The sequence below is a fragment of the Ascidiella aspersa genome, chromosome 1 (assembly GCF_963924565.1).
Source record: "Ascidiella aspersa chromosome 1, kaAscAspe10.2, whole genome shotgun sequence".
NCBI lineage: Eukaryota > Metazoa > Chordata > Ascidiacea > Phlebobranchia > Ascidiidae > Ascidiella > Ascidiella aspersa.
Window position 1 is genome coordinate 6709250 of NC_139447.1, and position 21431 is coordinate 6730680.

General features: G+C 37.2%; 1 protein-coding gene across 1 annotated transcript; it reads left to right on the plus strand.

Moving 5' to 3' along the window:
- Positions 1–117: 117 nt before the first annotated feature.
- On the plus strand, positions 118–21038 carry LOC146166817 (uncharacterized). Its single transcript, XM_083385048.1, has 20 exons — positions 118–271; positions 538–676; positions 1183–1318; positions 2152–2288; positions 3477–3595; positions 4901–5081; positions 5775–6442; positions 7154–7271; positions 8548–8662; positions 9490–9622; positions 11060–11241; positions 12900–12984; positions 13896–14053; positions 14629–14735; positions 15141–15267; positions 16204–16367; positions 17226–17346; positions 18369–18524; positions 19264–19366; positions 19946–21038. Exons 1-20 carry the CDS (start codon positions 136–138, stop codon positions 20107–20109), a joined length of 3249 nt encoding a protein of 1082 aa, XP_083241174.1. The 5' UTR covers positions 118–135; the 3' UTR covers positions 20110–21038.
- The last annotated feature ends 393 nt before the right edge of the window (positions 21039–21431 follow it).

Consider the following 21431-nt stretch of genomic DNA (forward strand, 5'->3'; position numbering starts at 1 on the left):
CAACATTGGTCAAGTTTTCAAGACAGAAGGTAGCATATAAACTTGACAGCCCACACTAAGCTTGTTCATCTGCAATGTCTAATCTTGTTTGTAGTGATTTAAGGGTGCAATATAGGGAATAATTTGCACTGAGCCATGGACGACACAGCAATGGAATGTTCCACAGCGACGTCAGATCTCGACAGCTCTCCAGTGTTATTGACATCTGCGGAAGATAGCCAACCTAATCAATTTGGGCCCCAGCTGGAAACAAAGCAATTTGTTCCACAAGGTTGTATTATTAAAATGCTGCTTTGCACAAACTTGCTAAATTTTGACATGTAATGATTTCAATTTGCTCGTATAAGAAACATGAAGTTTTTAGTGAAAAAGGTTTAAATTTCGCTACTTGCTTCTCGTTTGTAGCGTTTAAAGTGATTTATCAATGCAGTATCTTTAAACAGTAAACCTTGTAGTAAAATGTTAACGCAATTTGTGGTTCATTACATGTAATTTTTTTAATAAGCATGTTTGCAATATTATCCTTTGTTACTTTAGATTCTGTTGCAACTGTGGCTACACCAGGCAAGTGTGGGCTGTACAATTTGGGAAACACCTGCTACATGAACAGTGGATTGCAGTGTTTACTTCACAATCCTGCACTGCTGGAATACTTTTTATCCCAAAAATATCCAAGGTAGTCTGGCTAAAACATTTTTGATTAAGTTTTTATACAATATGGCTATTAATTTTAGAAGAATATTTATTAGAAATATGTCTGTTTACTATAATTGTGTAAACTTACGACTTTTTGTATGGTAAAATGCATAATTTAAATGCCTAAGGGTAATGTATATATTACAACCAATGAAAGATACATAAGTGTACATTAACTGTAATCTGCCCTTCAAAACTTGTTTTTTGATCAACTATAGTGACCCATGAATGTATCTTGGTACAGTGGGAGCCTTTCAATAAACTAACTGAATAGTATATTAATTAATACAAGCAAGCAAGGCTAGTAAAACCACTAGTTTGTAGTGAGGTTCAAATTCATGACCTCAGCCATACAAGGATTGTGGCTTTACCAATTAAGCTACAAGCTCAGAAGATAGCAAGTGACATCATTATTTGCTGCATATATTGAAACCATTAAAATATAATACATATGTAAGTTGTTTAATATGATTGTTCTATTAATAGACCTAACAGTGGCCTTTTATTGGAACTTAACACATTGATTGAGAAATACTGGTGTGGAAAATGGTCTATCATTGTCCCGAAATCTTTCAAAGATAGTTTCAGTGAACAACATCCACAGTTCTTGGGAAACTCGCAGGTACCTCTAAAATTAAACTTTTTTATTTAGTGCTTTTGTATGTGTTTCAATTTTTACCAATTTTGTATCATCTAGTTTTGAAAATTGTAAAATAGACATACAAAATCTAGATATTAAATTCTTGTCTCATTTGTTATATATACATAATATAATTAGCACACTATTGATGCTGTCTTGAAAATAGTTTTTTTTCTATTTTATAACAACACACTATTTTCAAGACGGCATCAATAGTGTGCTAATTTCTACACATACTGCTGTCAGGTCAATCATCAATTGACCTTTAAGAGCTGCATCACGCATTACACATTTTGTCGAATGCGCCTGTCTGATTTTGGTAATTTATCTCTGAGACCAAAAATGCATGTTTTGCAACCCAGATATACAGAACAGTAGGGGTGGATTATATAAAACTTTTGCCATAATGTTGCACTGAATATGTGATATGGAAATTTTTTATTTGACCCTTGCGAGATAAATGTCGACCTTAATTCCTGATCAGTAACACTTTTACCATAAATCACCAAATTACTATTCTGTCGTTTTTCTGATTACCAATTTGTATATGTTAAGATTTATTGGTTTCAGACAGTTTTATTATCCAGCAAGCACTGAGCAGTAAAGGAGTGCTAAAAGTATATATATATAATTTTAAATATGTTATTAAAACTCATATGCCAATTTTTATATGGCATTGTATCAGTTATAAAGGGGGTTATTCTTCGTCGGCACTGAATACATATTTGTCAGAAGGACCCCCTTTATAAAGGACCCCCTTTATAATTAAAATTCACATGACGTCTAAGAAAGCCACTAAACAATCGATTTTACAGCATGACGGGCAAGAATTCCTCGCATTGTTTCTGGGCTCGATTCATGCAGAACTGATGAACGCTAAGCACTCTACAGTCGTTGTGGCTCCACGCCTTAATGCCAAGATATGCAACGACCTTACATTGCCAGGAGACCAGTAAGAAATCCTTTAAAAATATTTCCAAGTTTAACGGTCTTCTTTCTTAAGCTATGTTGGCAGAATTAAAAAAAAGTTTTGAGCAATGTTTTTCAGTTAATCAAATTGTTGTTTTTATATGGAATAGGTTGGCTCCTCCTCAAAAAAAAAATTAAAAAAAAAACATTTTAAATACACAACACTTTTTTTTACAACCCATTTTTGGTTATTTCAGCCGTTTATTCAATTAGTTAAGCATAAGGAATTTAGAAGTTTAGATCTGTTTGTGACTGCCTGATTATGTCAGCTCGCCCGCTAAGCTGCATTATTTACACAAGGATTTAATTCATGAGTTATTGTGATGAGCTTGTCTTGAAATTACCACAGCTTAGTTGTATCTAAAAAAATTGAAGTTACATTTGAAACACCCAATAGAATTTGCCTTCATTTATAAATCAGATTTTTATATGCCACTCTTGACAACAATTATGCTGTAATTTCTGTATTATGTAATATTTTAGAAATGTGGCTATAAGATTAATTATTAATGGCAAATAAAGGCCTTAGGTTGTTTCTGTTAGGAAAGCTCAGGTTTTTATGCTCTTGGCTTTAGTGTGCAAAAGTTCAAATGTTTATTCCATTTTGAATGGTGCATCTTATTATTTTACTTCCTTTTAGGTGATGGCTTTGGCCATATGTATTTCTCCTTTGAAAGCTTTCAGTTACAACATTAACAAACATGTGGATGGTGTTATTTTGTATTTGTTAGTTGTTGCCCCACTTGGGCCTAAAGTATTGCAAATATTTGACCAATGTGTAATGGAAATTTATTGTGTTTTGCTTGTTATTCATATGCCATAAAATATTGTTTTTACTTCATTGTTAATCTCATTACTTGTTTAAAATTTGCTGCGTTTCCTAAAGCAAAATTTTTATTTTTTGGAAGATTATCTAAATTTTTTTGGAAGATTATCTAAGCCTAAATAAGAAAGGGTATTTGGATGCCGTTTAAAGCAGTAAAATATCAAATATCCATTAAAAGTTAGCATTAACTTCTTCAATACTACTGATTTGCCCCCTAGCTATGTAGTAAAGTAGTTAATGATCTGTAATTACTGACCTTAACTGTATGACAATTTTTAGCAGTAAATGTGTGGTACCTTTTCATTGCTTTTTATTTAATACTAATTTAAATGCTGCACATTTCAGCACGAAGAGAAAGCGAACGGAGAGCATTGAGTACTTAGACAACTGCCTGCCCAGCCAGAAGTCGATTGACGAAACTGCTGCTTCCTGTTCAAACTTCCTCAACATTACCTCATTTATAGGTACAGTGAGCTTCCTTTTTCTTAAAAACTTTTTTGCCATTCACTGCTTATGACTGATTTGCAATTTTCTTGCCCTTCAGAACTTTGTTTATGGATGGTATTGAAAAATGTGAAAGAAAATTGTGTTGCCACTTGGGTGGTGCAACTAGTATTAAGGATAATATGCCACCACAGTTGTATAAAAATTTTTTGCCCTTAAAAAACTTTCTTAATGGGTAAGGCTGTGGAAACATAAACCACCAAAAAGGCCCCTGAAGAAGATTTACCCAAGTTAAAAAAATTATCTGGTTATCAAACTTATCATGTTTACTTTAAGCTAATGTACAGTTGTTTTCCCACACAATACCTAAGACCTTTTTTTGCAATTTGTGCCGATATACCTTTGCTATATTGGTTGCCACCATGGTCCCGAGTTTGTGGTGCTTAGGGTGCCAAGAGCATCTAGTCGAAACTTGGGTGCTCAGCCCCACTAAGACATTGATAAATTTTGATGCAAAATACTATATATTTCTGTTGATGCATACGTTTGTATATATTTCCACATATATGCCGACAGTTAGACAATTATTAAAACACATTTGAACTCTTTCCCCACTCCATATACAAACTTATCTTTTCAGTGGGCGTTTTGTGACGTCATATTTAGGGTATGTTTTGAAATATATTTATTTTTTTTTGAGCACCCCTGTAAAAAATAAAAGTCTGTCTCTATGGTTGCCTTAGAACATTTACACAAGGAGAGAATAACGTTATAAGCTTTTACAAACTCCAGGAGTTTTAGTTTGATTAATTCGATATAATATAATAATCATCTTTCATTTTACATCGTTTTTCTGCTGCCAGAGACATGCTCGGTGTTTCCTTAAAAAGGACCAATTACCGACACCTTGTCTTATCTTATCGCATATCAGTCTCCGCCAGTTTAGAGTCTAATCGTTTTTCAATACATGCTCGTTGTGTTCTTAACAGGCCCCGTTACAGATACCTTGTCACGTAGCATTCCGCATACGAGCCTCCGCCAGTTTAGAGATTGGGATGCGAACATTTTTTTACAATGTGCGCAAAAATGCGCAAAAAAAGTGCGCGCATTTTAAAAGGCCTTTAAAATATGTGAGGAATTAAAAGCCATTTCAAAATGTGGTCACATTTTGAACAAAAAATTGCGCACATTTTTAAAAGGATTTTGAAATGTGTGCATATTCTGAAAAAAAATAGCACATTTTAAAAGCATTTTGAAATGTGCGCACATTTTGAAAAAAAATCTTGCCAGTTTGGCGTCCAATCGTTTTTTTTGCCCTTTTTCAGGCAAAGAAAAGAAGACGCCGAACGTGAACGTTCTCAACGCCGAGGTTGAGTGCGACGAAGAGACCACGACCGACCACAGCAACAAGTTCCCGCAGATCAGCGGTTCAAGGCTCAACAACGGACAGCTCTTTCAACAGTCGTCTGCCGCCTCGCCCGCACACCCGCGCGATCAAGACCTCAGGTGAAAATTATACTTAAATCCCGAAAACAATTATGATTTGACTCCTGTTTAGAATACTGGGGTTGTGTAAAAAGTAGTAAAATGATAAGAAAGAATAGAAAGGGTTTCTGTTATAAATACTGGGAGTGTGTAACAAACTAAAGATTAGGGAGAATCGAAAAGACCTCTGTTAAAGTACTAAGGGGTGTGTATAAAAATAATAGAAAAAAATAGAAAGGACCTTTGTTAAAATACTGGGGGTGTGTATAAAAAATGTTAAGAAAGAACTAAACGTATTGTATTGCCAGGATTTTTGTCACTTGCAGACAAAACTGTCCGTGATTCGGCTCAAAATGACTACAACAATTTATCCTCACATAATAGCTCTAAACAGTACTAGCAACGCCAACCAACGCCAACCAAAAACGAATGGCTTAGAGCAGTTGTTCTTAAACTTTTTTAGTTTAGTTCACCCCTAGCATATATCTCCAGATTTCATTCACCCTTGTCAAAAAAACTTATAATTGATTTTGTTTTTTGGAAATTCTCATCTGTTCACTTGGCCGCAAGATATCATACATTTCTGACGGTTCACCCTTATTCACCGCTTTTGGTTGGTTCACACCTGCGAAAATTTTGTTCACCCTGGGTTGAACCATTTACCTGAGTAAGAAACATTGGTTTAGTTAGAGTAAGACGATCGTGTTTTTTCAGCGAAATGGACCAGGACGGCGAGGGCGACATGAAGCTGCTCGACAAGCAGAAGAAGGGCGAGGTGATCTGCTCCAAGCAAACAAACCTGATCGCCGACTTGCGGCGGCACCAGAACGACCCGGCGCCCGCCGACACCGACCTTGGCAAATCAAATCCTCCGCCGCGGGAAAACGGGACTTCAACTCCCGCCGATGAACCTAAAGGTGAAAAATTGCGCTTCAAGCCTTTAATCAAGTCTTTTTTCCCCGGACTTGGCGCGTCAAGTTTTGACGCCGAATGCTTAAAAGCATCGCGCTTTGTTGGTAACGGCGGCAGCGACGGGTACCTGTCCGACTCCGACGGGTACCTTTGCACCCCGGCGCCTCTTCTGAAGCGCGCCAGCACCCCCGTGGGGTTTTCCCTTTTCGGGGGCTCCACGTCCGCCTGCCTTGACGAACCCGACTTGGTTGAAAACTCAAAACGTCGCAAAATCTTCTCGCTTCATCGACACAATCGCTCACGGGGATTCCCTGGCGCCGCCCTGTCGCCCCTCGGCCCCCAAGGAACCCTCTCGTCGTCCCTGGACACCCCCGGGGGCCTCACGTGCCTGACGTCGAACAACCGTAACCCAGCTTTGTACCTGAGCCACGAACCCAACAGCGGACTGGAGTCCTTCACTGGGGAACGAGGTAATTTATTTTTTCCATGTTTTGTGGATCTGAATTTGTTTTTTGTACTAAGTGCAAATATTTTTTAGACTTTCCTGTCTTAATCAAAGTTAGTCATTAATGTGTTTTCACTAGAACTTATGAATGACTGACTTTGACTAAGAGAGGAAAGTCCAAACTAAAGGATATTTGCTCCCATTTAAAGTTATTGTCGTCATTTACGTTTAAGGGCGAGAAGATATCTTCATATTTTACACATTTAGTTTGCCGCTGTACTATTGTTGTTTTTGTCAGGTTTCAATTTTGCAATGGACCTAACAGAAACTTTTAATTTTAATTTTTGTTGTTTTTCTGCACGTACGATTGTCGAAGACGATTTTTAACGTAACATACCTTAATTAACATCAATATTCACGTTTGTTTTACTAAATGGTAACTGGGTTTCTCGATTTGAGACTTGACTTATCTTTTTTAAGATAGCTGCCTAAACGACAATTTACGGATTGCTGCAAGTCTAATTTTAGAGTGCCGTTTGCCTACTGAAGTTGTTATTACCCGACTCTCTTGTCTAATTTAGATCCTTTAACTGTGTTTAATTGGTTCTCTCGTCATCCGAACGACAGCCCATGCTAAAAGCGTCTTTTTAACTAGAATTTTTCTCGTTTTGTTTGGTAATTGGAGAGCTATTGATGTGATTATTTTAAAAGCTTAAGTTGGTTTCTTGTTGTCCAGGCTCTCTCGTCACCAAGTTCACCAACATTCTGGTAGACGACGATTCGGCCTCTCACTCCGCTCACGCATCTCCAAGCCACCAAGAACTGAGCGATCGTCACACGAGTAACAACCTCAGGTTGGCTTCTTGTTGATTATATAATATTGAATCTTTGAAGCATAATGGTTAGAGGTTTCAGATAGACGTAGTAGGAAAGCCATATAGAAGACGATTTGCTTGTTTGATCATAGTAATGAAGTAATTTGGTTTGGATCCGATCGCGATACTTTTGGTCTAAAACAGCCTTTCTTAACCTGGGGTAAATTTACCCAAGGGGGTAAATTTCCTCGTTTTAGGGGGTAAATATCCTATCAATCAAATTATCCACATCAGTTGACGGGACAGAAAAATTATGCAATTTCCTATTTCAGTTCAACTGAATTCGATGCTAGCTTATAGTAGCTTATTGATTTTTTAACGTCTAGTGTCGGTAAGGTGATGCTTCGCTAATTGATATTATTTTAGTTTATTGGCAACATCCTTATCACTTAGTTTCTTCATTTGTCGTTGCCAAAAAGCAAGGGCAGCCGTCGCATTGAATATAACTGATGTAATTTGCTACTTTCATTTTTTAACAAATGAGAACCATTTTACATATTGGGGGTAAATATTATATTCATCTCTGTTGAAAGGGTAAAAAAACAAAAAAGGTTAAGAACCCCTGGTCTAAAATATCGGTATCAGAATAAAATGTAAAGGATCGGCTCTAATTTACAATATACTGTATACCTAAAATCATAGGTGCCAAACTTAATTCCAGGGCGTTATTTTGTAGACAGTGCAAAATTGCTTATTAATTAAATAAAAAAATGTGAGCTTTTAGATAAGCTGTTGCCTGTTATCACAGAGCCAACCATTTTTCCTTTAAAAAAATATTTTTGCACCTTTGGGCTAAAAAAGTTTCTATTGAAATAGGCAAATCGTAACAATTGTTTGAAAAAATTGCATAAACATAAAAAAAACATAGTTTGGGGATTGTATGGCCTCTCTCTATGTGGTAATTCAGGAAAGTTTTAAACACTTTTGGTTAACTAAGACTGTGCTACAGAAATTACATTTATTTATAACTTGGCCGAATTCCAGGGCGTTTTGACGCCCTACGAGAAATCCAGGGCGTTTGAAAAAATGTCTATAATATATGCTCTCTGACCCAACTCTATTCACGAGGCAACATATATTTGTGCATTAGTCTAATCGTCGCAAAGGTTGCAGCATGTGTGGTTGCATTAACAAAATGTCCCAACTGCAATATGTTTGAATTCCTGCAACAGTTTGACCAAACCCACGTTATTACGCGCAGTAATCTAACATTGGCGCAATTGTCTGGTCACCGTGATAATTGTTTCCTTTTCAGATCAAATGCCGACCAGTTGCTTCCCGTTAAGAAAAGCGTCGAGAAAAAAAAGCAGGTCGATCAACAGAACCCGGCCGAAGCCCAATGGGAGCAGTACACCTGCAAAAATAATTCGGTGACTAACCTTAAGATATATTTAAGTGTGAGACGGGCGCTGGTCTAAAATCCTACCACTTATTACAGAAACGACACGAGTTGCCTAAAAGTGAAATTGCAAGGAATAAATAAGTTTGTGAGAATAAATGTAATAACAATACTTGACCAACCCAAACCCAAACGCTAACTCGCAGCCTAACCCACAATTTTAGCAATATAAACCCCGGACGAAAATGTGGTAGGATTCTAGACCAGGGACGAACTAAGAAATGTAGCTCATTAAAGTTATAGTATCGTTCTGGGCGCTTAACTTATCACAAAAATACCAATCTCGTGAAAAAAATGCATTTCTTTAATAACCCGACCAAAAAGATCTAATTTAATTAAAGCTTTAGTAAGGAAGGATGTATGAAACTACTTGCTTTCAAAATAAGGATTTTCCCTGGAACGGACCAGTTACAAATAGGGTGTAACTGCACATTGATTGCTCCCTAACTAATGATCTACCAACTCCATAAAGCAATTGTGTTTATCCCTGCAGATTATTTTGTGGGGCAATAACAGTTGTAAGATTAAGTGTCTTCAATATGTACCAGTCGCACACTAAGCTCTATTACAGTTTAAAGTCCGACATAGGTCCCACTGAACTACATGTAAATCTGACAGAAGTCGAACTCAGTGGTTCTCAACCGGTGGGCCGCGGCACTCTAGGGTGCCATTTTTAATGCCCAAGTGTGCCGAGAGAAATTTCAAATTCTTTAGGTTTCCAATATTTTCTCTATCGGTAAGCTTCTAGATGCAATTTTTGAAGCAAAGAAAAATCAACTCCGGCGTGTTTTCTTTAAGGTCATAGTCGACAACTTCCAAGGTCAGCTGGAAAGCACGGTGTCGTGCTGCAAGTGTGGCCACCGATCGGTGACCTACGAACCCTTCATGTACCTCTCGGTACCGATCCCACACGCTCTTCACTCCCTATTCGGTGAGATTCTTAAAAAAATAGAAAAGCAATTTTCCCGCCATGATAAGTTTTTGTATGGCGAAAGTGTGTTTCAGTTTGTCGTTCGTAAACAAATGTCTATGTCCGCAGTTTTATAAGCCATTGCCATAGCCAATTATTTTTTTAACTTTTTAAATAGTACACTTGTTTGATGCTGATTAGTATTTCATTTAGAAAACATCCGAAACTAAACATACAACAAGCAAGGCAAGATTTTTAACGGTGAATTTATTTTGGTCAAGTAAAGGCAGTTCAAGGTAGCCTTCTTACTGAAAATTTGCACACAAATATCATTGTTGGGCTACAAATTAGGCATTCTGTGAAAGACAAGGACTTTTACTTGATGTTTTAAGCGTTTTTAATTGCGTTTCGAATCGCGGTACCGATCAAGCCCCAACATGCCACCTTTTTAAACTTCTTTATAGTTTTTATGTTTTTTTGGCGATAAAACGGTGTGGTCACTAGTTTTCGCAAAGGCAGAATACAACTACTCAACTTAGCAAAAGTTTGTGGAACATTCATAAAGTCTCAAACTTTATTGAATAAGTATTTATTGTCTAACAATTAGTTAAACATGTTACGTATAGTGTTTTTTCTAAAATGTGACACTGGATCTACCACTACGTGATAGTTGTATAACTGGTTCAAGGCAACACCTTAAATCCACAAGCTAAAGACCACAATGAAAACGCAAGTGGAGACAAAATCAATAACCGGAGTTGGCGCCAACAGCGAATTTATGCCATCCACAAGCACTAAGCAGGTCGCCTGGTCGTTCATGATAAGACAAGAACGACAACATCGTTATTTAATTATATATATGTATATATATACCACATACCGCCTGGTTGCATCGATAATGCAAACTGTTTTATAGTTATATAGATATTTATATTGCGTTTCTATGCGTGCACTTGCAACGCGTGTACCATGTCCTAACTAATATTATAATTGTTTAGATAATGCACGACCAGACTGAGTAGCGACCCACCTACATATTGTCCTTTACATTATATATTTAGGCGGTAAAGCGCAACTTGACTGTTATTTGACTAAAAATATTATTGCTTTAAACCAGGGGTTCTTAAACTTTTTTTACTGCGGACTCCTAAACTCTTTTTGTCTCGCATGGACCACGGTAGGCAAAAAAAATCAAAACTGACATCATAAGTCGACGTCACTGACTTACAGTACAAACAGGCTTCATAAATCTGCTGATTTCGGTCTAAAATGTGAAAGTAAAATGGGGTGTAAATACATTCAGTGCAAAACCGTTTTATTTTTAATCAAACTGCTTTCTTAAAAAAACAATTTTTACTTCCTAAATATACACTAACATTTCAAGTGGATCCTAGTTTAATAACCCCTTCTTTAAACAGACAACATTGTGCCACTCATATATTTGTATTTTTCCAACAGAAGTCCGAATGGTACCGCTTGAGGGCGCCGCCTTCCAGGTGTCATTCTACGTTCTGCGGCAGGGCAAAGTACAGGATTTGAGGGAAGCACTGGCACTGAAGTTGGCCGACCAACGACCCGACCTCGACCCGACCAACTTCCTCTTGTGTGAGGTCAGGGGAGGATGCATCACCCAAGTCTTGGTGAGATTTCTCAACTTTGATCTCAATAGTATGTAATACATGTTGCTAGAGATAGACTGATATTGCCGATTCATATTTCACTCCTGCCGATATATCGGTGTCAGTTAATTTGATATTTTACTTTATTTTATTGCGTTTACTTAAACACAAATAAATTTGGAAATGTTAAAATACGTAATTTGCTTTCATTTTCATGGCAGACTAATTCAACTGAGATTGATTTAAGTTAATTTGCAAAATACGACATTTTATAATAAGTTAATGAAGATAAACCGATTGCAATTGGCATTATATGTTCGATGTAATACTGTATCTCACTTATGTATAAAATCGGTTATCGCAAAAGCATTGGTCGCTAGCACATTATGGCGGGATCGGTGCCGATACCAAAGTTGGCTTCAGCTTAAAGTAATTGTTTTCAGCAAAGATAAATATGTAAAAAAAACTAACATGTTTCCAAATAAGGTAAAAATCACGATTTTGTAATGCTGAAATAGTTGTTGTGCTAGGGATAACATAGGTTTGTATATACGTTTTACCCTTTGTGGTAACTTGTTCTTTGGCCGGACTTCTTGTCAACCGTACCGGGCATCGGTATACCAACAAACCACGATCGATCGAACTTCCTATACTAATGGCGCGGTATGGTTAAACTAATACAACGTATGCTTCCGCACATATGTGAAGCGGTCAAAATGAAACTGCTGCACGTAGAAACGTGTTTTATTTGCTTTTGTCCGCAAATCGAAATAACTGTAGATTTCTGGTTAACATATCGACATTTTCAGTGCAGAACATTAACGGGAGTGTTTATTGTCGCGTGTTTCTTGACTTCTGAAATCCATAACAGTACTGTAATGACTTAAGTCAAGTTACTTTACTACACTCAAGTTACTGTTTTCAAATGACTTGAACCCTGACTTATATCGTTTTGGTAAAATGACATTTTTTGCAAGTAAATCGCTTTTTGTTGGGTTGCTGTTATGTTTTCAATTGGAGTTTTGCTTAGAATCTGACAGGTTTACCAATTTTACTATGTGAACGTTTTGTTTTTTATTGAAATACCTGACTGGGACTCGCCTTGGGCAGATAAGGACTTGGACAGAGACATGAATTGTTGTTTATTCAAAAAGACTTGACTTGGGCTGATTATTTTACCAATGACATGACTGAGAGTCGTTTCAAAATGACTTGTTTACTACATTGGCACATACATATATGATGCGTGCAATGGACGCGCCTTAGCTTTTTTTAGCAAAAATTGTTTTTTTTTTATTTTTAGCAAACATTTTTTTTTATTTTTTTTTGCTCCGTTTTATCTAAATGCGATCAACAACCTTTTGAATGACAGTTTTTAGGTGCACGTGATACGAATGTACCAATATCAGTAATTTATGACTTGTGCATTTGCGTGTGTACATTTGCGTGCATATACGTGCATGTGCGTGCGTGTGTGTGCATGTGCAACTGGTCACCACTTCATCACTCTGCGAAAGCGACAAAATCGTGCGGCAGAAAACACACTCCCCTTAACCTTCTGCACCCGCCCGTGACGTAATCGTTTTGTTTGGCGCCGTTGTTTGATGTTTTCGCGACGTCGCTGAATAATGCAGTTTGTTTGGAAGCCTTGCCATTCACGGTCCTTTTTCGTTTTGCAGGACAACGTCAGTCCTCTACGAAACTTCACCTCTTGTCGCATCTCGGCCGTTGAAGTGGTGTGCGGAGAAAACCCGACGGAAACAGGTGGAAAAAATGAAAGAACGCTTTTTTTTTCCTGCTGTGATTAATTGTCACAACAAGGCAATCTGTTGATTTTAAATTGCAAAAGAAGAAAAAAGTGCGAAAATTGTTTTTTTTTTTAATATTTCCTTTCTTGTCATCATTTAAAGCCGTAAAATGACGATTTTGTGTATTTTCGTTTGACTTAAAATTCAATAGAAACCATCTGTTAAATAAATTTAACTGGATGTTGTATAGTATACTGTATTAGCATGAGTATTGGTAAATTTTTATCTTAAATAGAATGTAATTTAGAATTTAGGAGCAATTAATATAAACAGATTCCCCCCCCCCCCATTTAGCAGTGCAAACTCAACAAACCAAATATATACAAATCGGCCAAATAAGAGTTTAAATTAAACTAATGTTTTTTTCTGTTATATTTATTAACGCTCTCCTATTCAAAAGGTCATACATCATTAGAATTTAGAACTTGTCTTACGATAGGATTTAACGAGTTTTTTAGCTTACTTGAAAAAAGTTAAATCTGTTTTCAAAATCATCTATTGTTTTAGTAAGCAACCTAAAAGCGCAAAATAAGGCGGCCTTTAGACTTATAATGACTGCCGAAGCCCGTGCAAAAGTATTGCTAGCATTTTGTCAACATTTTAAATATATAATTCTTTTTCAACACCAAAAAACTGCCGGTCTTCGATTTGTGTTCTATTAATTGTTTATATTGTGCATTGAAATAATATATGTCGGTATCATCGCGGCGCGCACAACACACACACACACACACACACACACACACACACACACACACACACACACACACACACACACACACACACACACACACACACACACACACACACACACACACACACATAGGGGCAGTTAATTAAGCGCTTACAATTGACCTTAAATCCAAGGAACGCCGAACGACGGCCAGGAACAGCCAGAAAAGTCGTCAACATCCGAGGGAACATGGAACTGCTGCTGCATCTGCCTGGAGGACTTCGCTGACTCCGAGTTGCTACGTCACTCTGAGGAGTCTTGCTCCATCATGATTTGTCACGCTTGTCTAGAGGTGATTGTTTGTTGTTTTTTACGTTTGCAAAACCTTTATTTCGTTGATTTATGGTGGTTACGTTGATTTTTGATGTGCCTATTAAATGCTATATTCAAATGATCTTGTGGACTCGTCGAGTCTTAATATACTGTTAGAAAAAAAAACAGAACTTAAAAGTCTAATTCATATAGTCTTAGGCTGCAAAGTATGTATACATTTTGAAACTTGAAGTGTGATTTGGTTTAAAAATCAGTTCACTGTGAGCGTATCGATCATATTTTTATTCTTTTGTTCTAAAGAAACCCATTGGTTTTACATCAATTTGTCATGTACCAAGTTTAAATTGAAAAAAAAAGAAAAGCGCCGAAACTTTAGCATGATATGATTCAGAAAAACTCGCCCTTATAAACCTCCACAAATCCTCACTGAAAACCATATTTGCCTTGTCCCGTGACCCACTGAACCACATGGTACGTGATCAGCTTATCGGCACCGTTTAGCGCGTTTTTAAAATCACATGCAAGTTGCATTGGAATGAACAAAACATTGCTCGCTCGTCTCCAAATAACTCCGGTATGTTTTACTCTCTCCAGTCCTCGGTGGAGCATTACGGATCCGAGAGTTTCTCTTGCCCCATCTGTCACGGTCTATGTTCGCCTTACCAGGACTTCGTAAGGATGGCTAGCTCGTCGAAATCCAGGTAACTGTTGCGAAATTCGAAAACTGTAGTTAATGAATCTATTTGATTTTTTCATCAAGGTGCGACAATCCTGTAATAAATATTTGGAGCATAGTGGTTGTAGGTTGTAGTAAGACGTATATTTGAACGTTTCGAATAACTCTTTATTTATTTTTAACATAGTCTGACTAGAGATATTGTAAACGCTTACGCAACAACAAAACATCACTAACCAGGGCGGCAAATGGCTGCCTGGTGAAGTAGGTAGCACTAAGAACGTTTCGAATAAGTCTTAATTCATTTTCAACATAGTCTGTGTTAAATCTATTTTCAACTTGTGTAGTTTTGTGACATGGCTAAGAACACCATCCAAACTGAGACCACCCTTTTAGACATCTGTCTTGCGAGTTTGTTTTCATGTTTCAGGGAAGTCGCAATCTCGGCCAGCTTCGTTCATCTGCTCGAAGGCAAGGCCACGCCTCTGTCACACCCTTTTTTGCTTCGAACGTCGACCAAGATGCATCTGTCAACACTAAAGGCGCTCGTGGCACAAGTAAGCTTTCTATGATTCGGCTGACTTAACAAATGAAGATGCTTTAAAAATGATTTAAGAACCAGCTGGAACACTGACTGTTTCGCACATATTGAACCTCTGCGAGCCTTTTTTGTTGGGTCACTTGTTATGGATGAAGCCTTTCTTTAGATTTTAAACTTTACCAACTAAAAGTGTGCACCATTAATGTATTTTCTTTTGTAAAAGTTTTCTCTAGGAACTGACTTGACGCTGCTAAAATTCAACCAAGTTGTAAAAATTTTATAGCGACAGTTTTATTTCCCACGGTAGGTTTTGATATTTTTAGTAATTCGAAGCTGGTTTTTCGATCGCTCGACAAGACAACCGTTTGGTTTCAGGGGCGTCTTTACTTTTTCTATTTGTTGCAAATAGTAAACGTCGGACATTTTCCTCTTATTTAACACTAGATGAAATAAACAGATTATATACCAGTTCAATTCTAACTGATAGGACTAATGTAGTTGTACCGGCTATGTAAATTAAAGCGCAAACCCTGCAATTCGTGGTTAAAACAAATTGAACTTACCTCTTCATCTTTGTTGCATATTAGGTTATTGTAGTACTAAGATTGATTTTTTACTAGAGATGAACCGATATTACTTCCGATATCACTAGTTTAGACCGATACCGATAACCGATTTTTTATGTTCTTGCCAACCTATACCCGATACCGATTATTGTATGATGCTGAACGAATTTTTTTTGGAAAAAATTAAAAAAGTTTAGAATTTTTTCTGGAAAAGCTATACCATATTTTCATAACAAAATATCAGAAAAAATTTAGGCTAAAATTGACCGATACCGATATATCGGCAGGAGCAAATACGATACTATCGGTAAACCGATTTATGTGTCTATCTCTATTTTTCACCTTATTTGGAATTAAAATCTCTATAATTTTATTCTTATTTTCAGGTAACACCTAAGGTGCTTCGGAAGCGCGAAGATTACGTCCTGACCTTCAGCTCATTGGATGGACGGGCCTGCTCCAGGTGCCCCCCTATGACCCCCTGTCCCGGTTGCGTCATACCCGATGACCCCTCGGTGACCCTGCGACCGGGTGACAACATCTGCGTCAGGTATAGTCTACTGATTGGTTATGTCCATTGTCATGTATTTTATTTCAATAACTATTCCCGATATTATATTTGAGCATTGGAGCATAATGGTTGGAGGTTGGAGTAAGACGTAGTAAGAATATTAAAGCCATTACAGAAAAAGTAGCATTCCAAACGTTCAAAATGATCCCTACTTTTGTATGGGCTTTGATATTCTTTTTATATTTGAGTGATTCCGATATTTTTGGATTAGTATCCAAAAACTGTTATTTTATTACAAAGTTAGGTGTTTTCTGCCTCAAAACAGTTTTCTTATTACAAAGTGAAAAAACAATTATACTTAAAAGTTAGACATGTGTTAAAGTATGTTTCTGATCCAATTTTAAAGGTATCATAGAGAATCAAATCGCCAGCAGTTTTTTTTTTCATCAAAAAACTTTTTGTATTGTACCCTTCAACCTTCACTAAGCATTTAAACAATCTACATTATTTTACGCCCATCTTAACCAATCAACTACCGCATTACTACATGGTGCAATTTAACTCTGTGTAAATAAATTTCTGGTGTAAGAATAAGAAAAAAAAACGATCAATTCGTGTTTAATTTATCCTAATAAACGTACCTCGCTTTTCGGTAACATAAGTAAAACCGTTTTGAGAGCCCTAAGCTACTCAGCAAATACACGAAGCGACATGCGCCATGTGCTCGAAATAAATTAGCTCTACCAGGCTTGTATGTTTCAACGCGCTAATGATATACTCCCTCCACTTGGAAAAGTAAAAAAATCCCGTCTCTTATATGGAAATGCGTCGAATCGAACCTGTCATGTTACCCTCCGAAGCCTCTCCATACACTCGGTTTTCTCTTGTTATGCGCAGGTATTTGAGTGGTCTTGAAGGGAGCAGCGAATCTGCGCCTTTGTTTGACGACGAGAAAACGACGCAGCAACGAAAACCAGTCAGCCTCGACATGTGCCTTGAAACCTTCGCCAAGAACGAGGTGAGTGTCCAAACCACAGTCACTGGCGCAGTTTGTTTTTATTAACGCTTGCCTAAATCGTGCGATGTTTTGTACGGTAGCAAAGTGTCGTAACTTGTTAAAAAATTATAAATCCATGTGTGGCTTACAGCCTTGCTGCCACTGCTGTGGTTGGTTAAAAAGACCATGTGGTTTTAGTAGAGTAACCACTTTGAAGCATAATGGTTTGAGGTTGTGGTAAGACGGAGTAAAATGTCAAAGCCCATACAGAAGTATAGATAGCATTTTATACGTTCTTTATTCATTTTCAACATCATATTCGTTTTTTCATGTTAAAAAGAATAAAGAGTTATTCGAAACGTTCAAAATGACATCTACATCTGTATGGGCTTTGATATTCTTTCTAGGACTACAACTACTACATAGTTTTTGCAGCGTTGTTGGTAGAGTAGTATCAAAATCATAAACACAAACGAAAGCTCTGTACAACACCATTTGCACAACTAGTTACTAACGAAAAACGATCGAGTTACGAACAAACCAATTAGTGATTTTTATTTTCACAAATTTTACTTTTTTCCCAACAATTTTATATGCAAAACGTTTTAGTCAAAAGCAGTACATTTTCCTGCAGCCAAACATACCACTTGCATACTGTATATACAGATAACTGAGGTAACTCCTCTTCAGCCAAATGTTGCTCCCAAAGTTTTCAAATCGAGGTTTAGAAGCCTTGAATAGTGAAAAGCGCTTGTAAAACTATACAATATGACACGGCGATTATTTTTAAGCTTTCCTGTCTTGGTCAAAGTCAGTCATGACTATTTGCTCCCATTTGAGGTCATTGTTGTCATTTACGTGTAAGGGCGAGGAGGTATCTTCATATTATACGCATTCAATTTTCCATGGCGCAGTGTTAAAGAAATACACGGTACCCTGAAATGGAAAAATGAAACATTTACCATTGCAAGAAAACGCGTGCGATATACGTTCAGCATTGAAATATACATTGAAAAACTAACATGTTTAATTGCATTTCGCAGCCGCTTGACGAGAACAACCCGTGGTTCTGCACGTCGTGCTGCGGGCGTCAGCTAGCTGAAAAGCAGCTGCGCATATGTCGGTGGCCGGACACACTCATCCTATACATCAAGCGTTTCCTCTACCACAGCAAGGCAGCGGTGAAGGTCGATGACGAGGTAAGGACTGTTTTGTGTTGTACATCTAACGCTGAGTTGCATTTTTTATACCTGTCCTGACTGCTGTTATTTTGACCACTTGATACCGTATTTTATTGATTCGCTTTTCTATACAAGTCGTGCAATGCGAAACCACTATTTAAGGTTTAATAAAACAAAAACAAAAAAAATAAGGTTTAACAAAAAAAAATAAGGTTTAACAGAAACAAAAACAAAATAAGGTTTAACAAAAACAAAAAAAAATAAGGTTTAACAAAAAAATAAGTTAAAAAAAAAAAAGGTTTAACAAAAAAAAAGCATTTGTATGCAAACCACAATTTACCTCAAGTTTCAATAAACAAAGTAGTTAAAATCAGAACGTGCACTATAATGTTTAACTTGCCTTTAAGTTATATTTTATTGCTTAATTAAACTATAGAGGAGTTTGAGTTGCTTTTAACAATTTAAAGTTTTAGGCCCAAAGTAATTTACAATGATGTGGGTCATCTTTCATGTTATTCAAGTATCGGAACTGCATGACGATGCCATATACCACCCTAGTACAACCAACAACGAAAGTTTCAAGTTGCAAGTGCTATCCAAATCACATTGCGGCTCTGACATAGTTGATTGATATTGGGTAAAACATTACCATGTCAAAATAGGAATTTCGTGTGCATTTCAACAGCGGAAATACGATGATAACGCTGCTGTTATCAGCAGGCCACAACCGACACTCAGCATTTCTATTTTTGTTTAGGTTGTCTTCCCGGTCACTTCCTTTAACCCCGGCTTGTTGGGTGGAACTGAGCAGTCGGGAGATCAGATGTACGACCTGGCCGCATGCATATCGCACTACGGGGGTGGGTTGGATGTTCTGTTAGCCATTTTTTCCTATAAGTCGTATTATAGCGAAAAGTTGGAACTAAGTTAGAACAATACGTGAGCTGTTTGGCAAGTTTCGTTTATACTGAAAAAATATATATATTATAGATTTAAAGTAAGATACGATTTATTGCTTTGTAGATTTTTTATTTTTCAATATTAAAATAACAAATATAAACCATTGCCAATATTCCTAAAACATCAGATAATTATTTTTATGACAAGCTAAGGTATTAAACAATAAAATAACAAGTCGTCTAAAAATAATATTGGTCACTTACATCGTAAAACCAAACGTCTTATGTCACTTGGTGAAACAACAATACAACTTAATCAAACAACTTGTTCAACGACTTGGTCAAACGATTACTTAAGGCATATAGTCGATGGCTCAAGTCACGTAATGAATTGATAAAATCACTTTAGTGATGAGTGATGACTATATATTCCCCTACGGCATTCTTAGTCAGTTTTTCCCGGCGATCTAACTATTTTGGACCGCTACATTTTCTTCTGCTAATGATCTTTAAACGCTCAAACCATTGCGCGACCCACAGGCGTCCATTCGGGCCACTACACTGCCCACTGCAAGCACGTCGACTCTGGCAAGTGGCACCTCTACAACGACGAGCAAGTCAGCGAAGCCGAACTGGGTACCAAGGACGCGGCCAACGTTTACGTTCTCTTCTATAAGAAGCGCGACCACGCCGAGCCATCATGACGTCATTCAGAGTTTGGGTGATGCCATTCGAATTGAAAGCGACAGCCTTTTAAAATTTGCGTGATGTGATGTCGTCTGAAACTTGAATGAGGTTGTTCGAAATTTGTAAGCGTTTGTTAGAAATCTGGATGCTTTGCAAAATTACGTTGTCAGCATTCTAGATTTGGTCGTTAAAAATTTGAATTACGGCATCTAAATCTTGGATGACGTATTTTACAGTCTGGATTGTTTCCTGAGAAATTTGAAGCTACTGAAACTTGAATGTCGTAATCCGAAATTTTGGATGACAATGTTTGAAGTTAGGACGATTTGGTCCGAAATTAAGACTACAGTCTTGAAAAACTTAAAATACGTCAAATTCAGATGATTCCGTATGAAATTTTTCATTTTTGTTTTTTCCCCAAACCTAGACGTTTTGCTTGTACAGTCCGGAGGTGGCACGCTGCCCAGCTTTGCAGTAAGTTAAATGTATCCCCTTTCTATTTATTGTGATTTTTCGCCGCAGCCTGGCGTGTAAAATGCCGCATTTTTTCTAGTTTTTCGAACCTTGACTATGCCCGTAGCGAAAATTGTACCTTGGGTGGCTTTTTGATCAGCAGATTGGTTTTACAGAACTATTACCATCGCGTACTAGTTCGGAACTATATGATGTTTCTTGAGGCGCGTTTAGTATTCGCATTGAGACAATACTTCGGTTTTAATGACGAAAAAAAATTGTTTTATGCAATCTCCCAAAGCTTCATGCAGCGATCAACCATCTAAGGCAGGGGTGTCCAACTCAAACATGCCGGCGTGCCAATTTTTATCTTATAACTTCTTCCCTTGCCAAAGTTGCGTAACCAATTCTTTTTAATCTTAAAAGCGCTTTTCACCAAAAATTAAAACGTTTATTTACACATGGAAAACTGTGTAGTAGGAATTCGCAATATTGTGGTGTTCGTCGGGGGCTGACTTTTGCTTCTTCACACCAAGCTATATAAATATGTAAATGCGAGCCTCCACTATATACAGTATAATGTTACAATATCTAAAGTAATTGTTAGTTGTCGTGATTGCTACGATTGTTTTATAGGTGACAAAACAATGGCAATTGGTTGAGTAACAAATTGGACTTTTTTGACAATTGGCTGAATAACAATTTTAGTGTTTTGGAGGGGGGCTCGCGTGCCATTTTTTATTAGGTCGCGTGCCGCTTGTTGGACACCCCTGATCTAAGGGTAAAAACATTGCCGCATGATTGCACAATCGGGAGTTTCGAAATGATTTGCCTGTACCTAGCTTTATATTAAATTATATTACGATTGCTTAGAACAGGGATAAAA

Excerpts from the sequence above, each read along its gene's own strand:
- LOC146166817 (XM_083385048.1), top strand. The coding sequence starts at position 136 with ATGGACGACACAGCAATGGAATGTTCCACAGCGACGTCAGATCTCGAC. Across the intron at positions 3,596-4,900 it reads CAACATTACCTCATTTATAG|GCAAAGAAAAGAAGACGCCG; the intron begins GTACAGTGAGCT and ends GCCCTTTTTCAG. Across the intron at positions 7,272-8,547 it reads CACACGAGTAACAACCTCAG|ATCAAATGCCGACCAGTTGC; the intron begins GTTGGCTTCTTG and ends TTTCCTTTTCAG.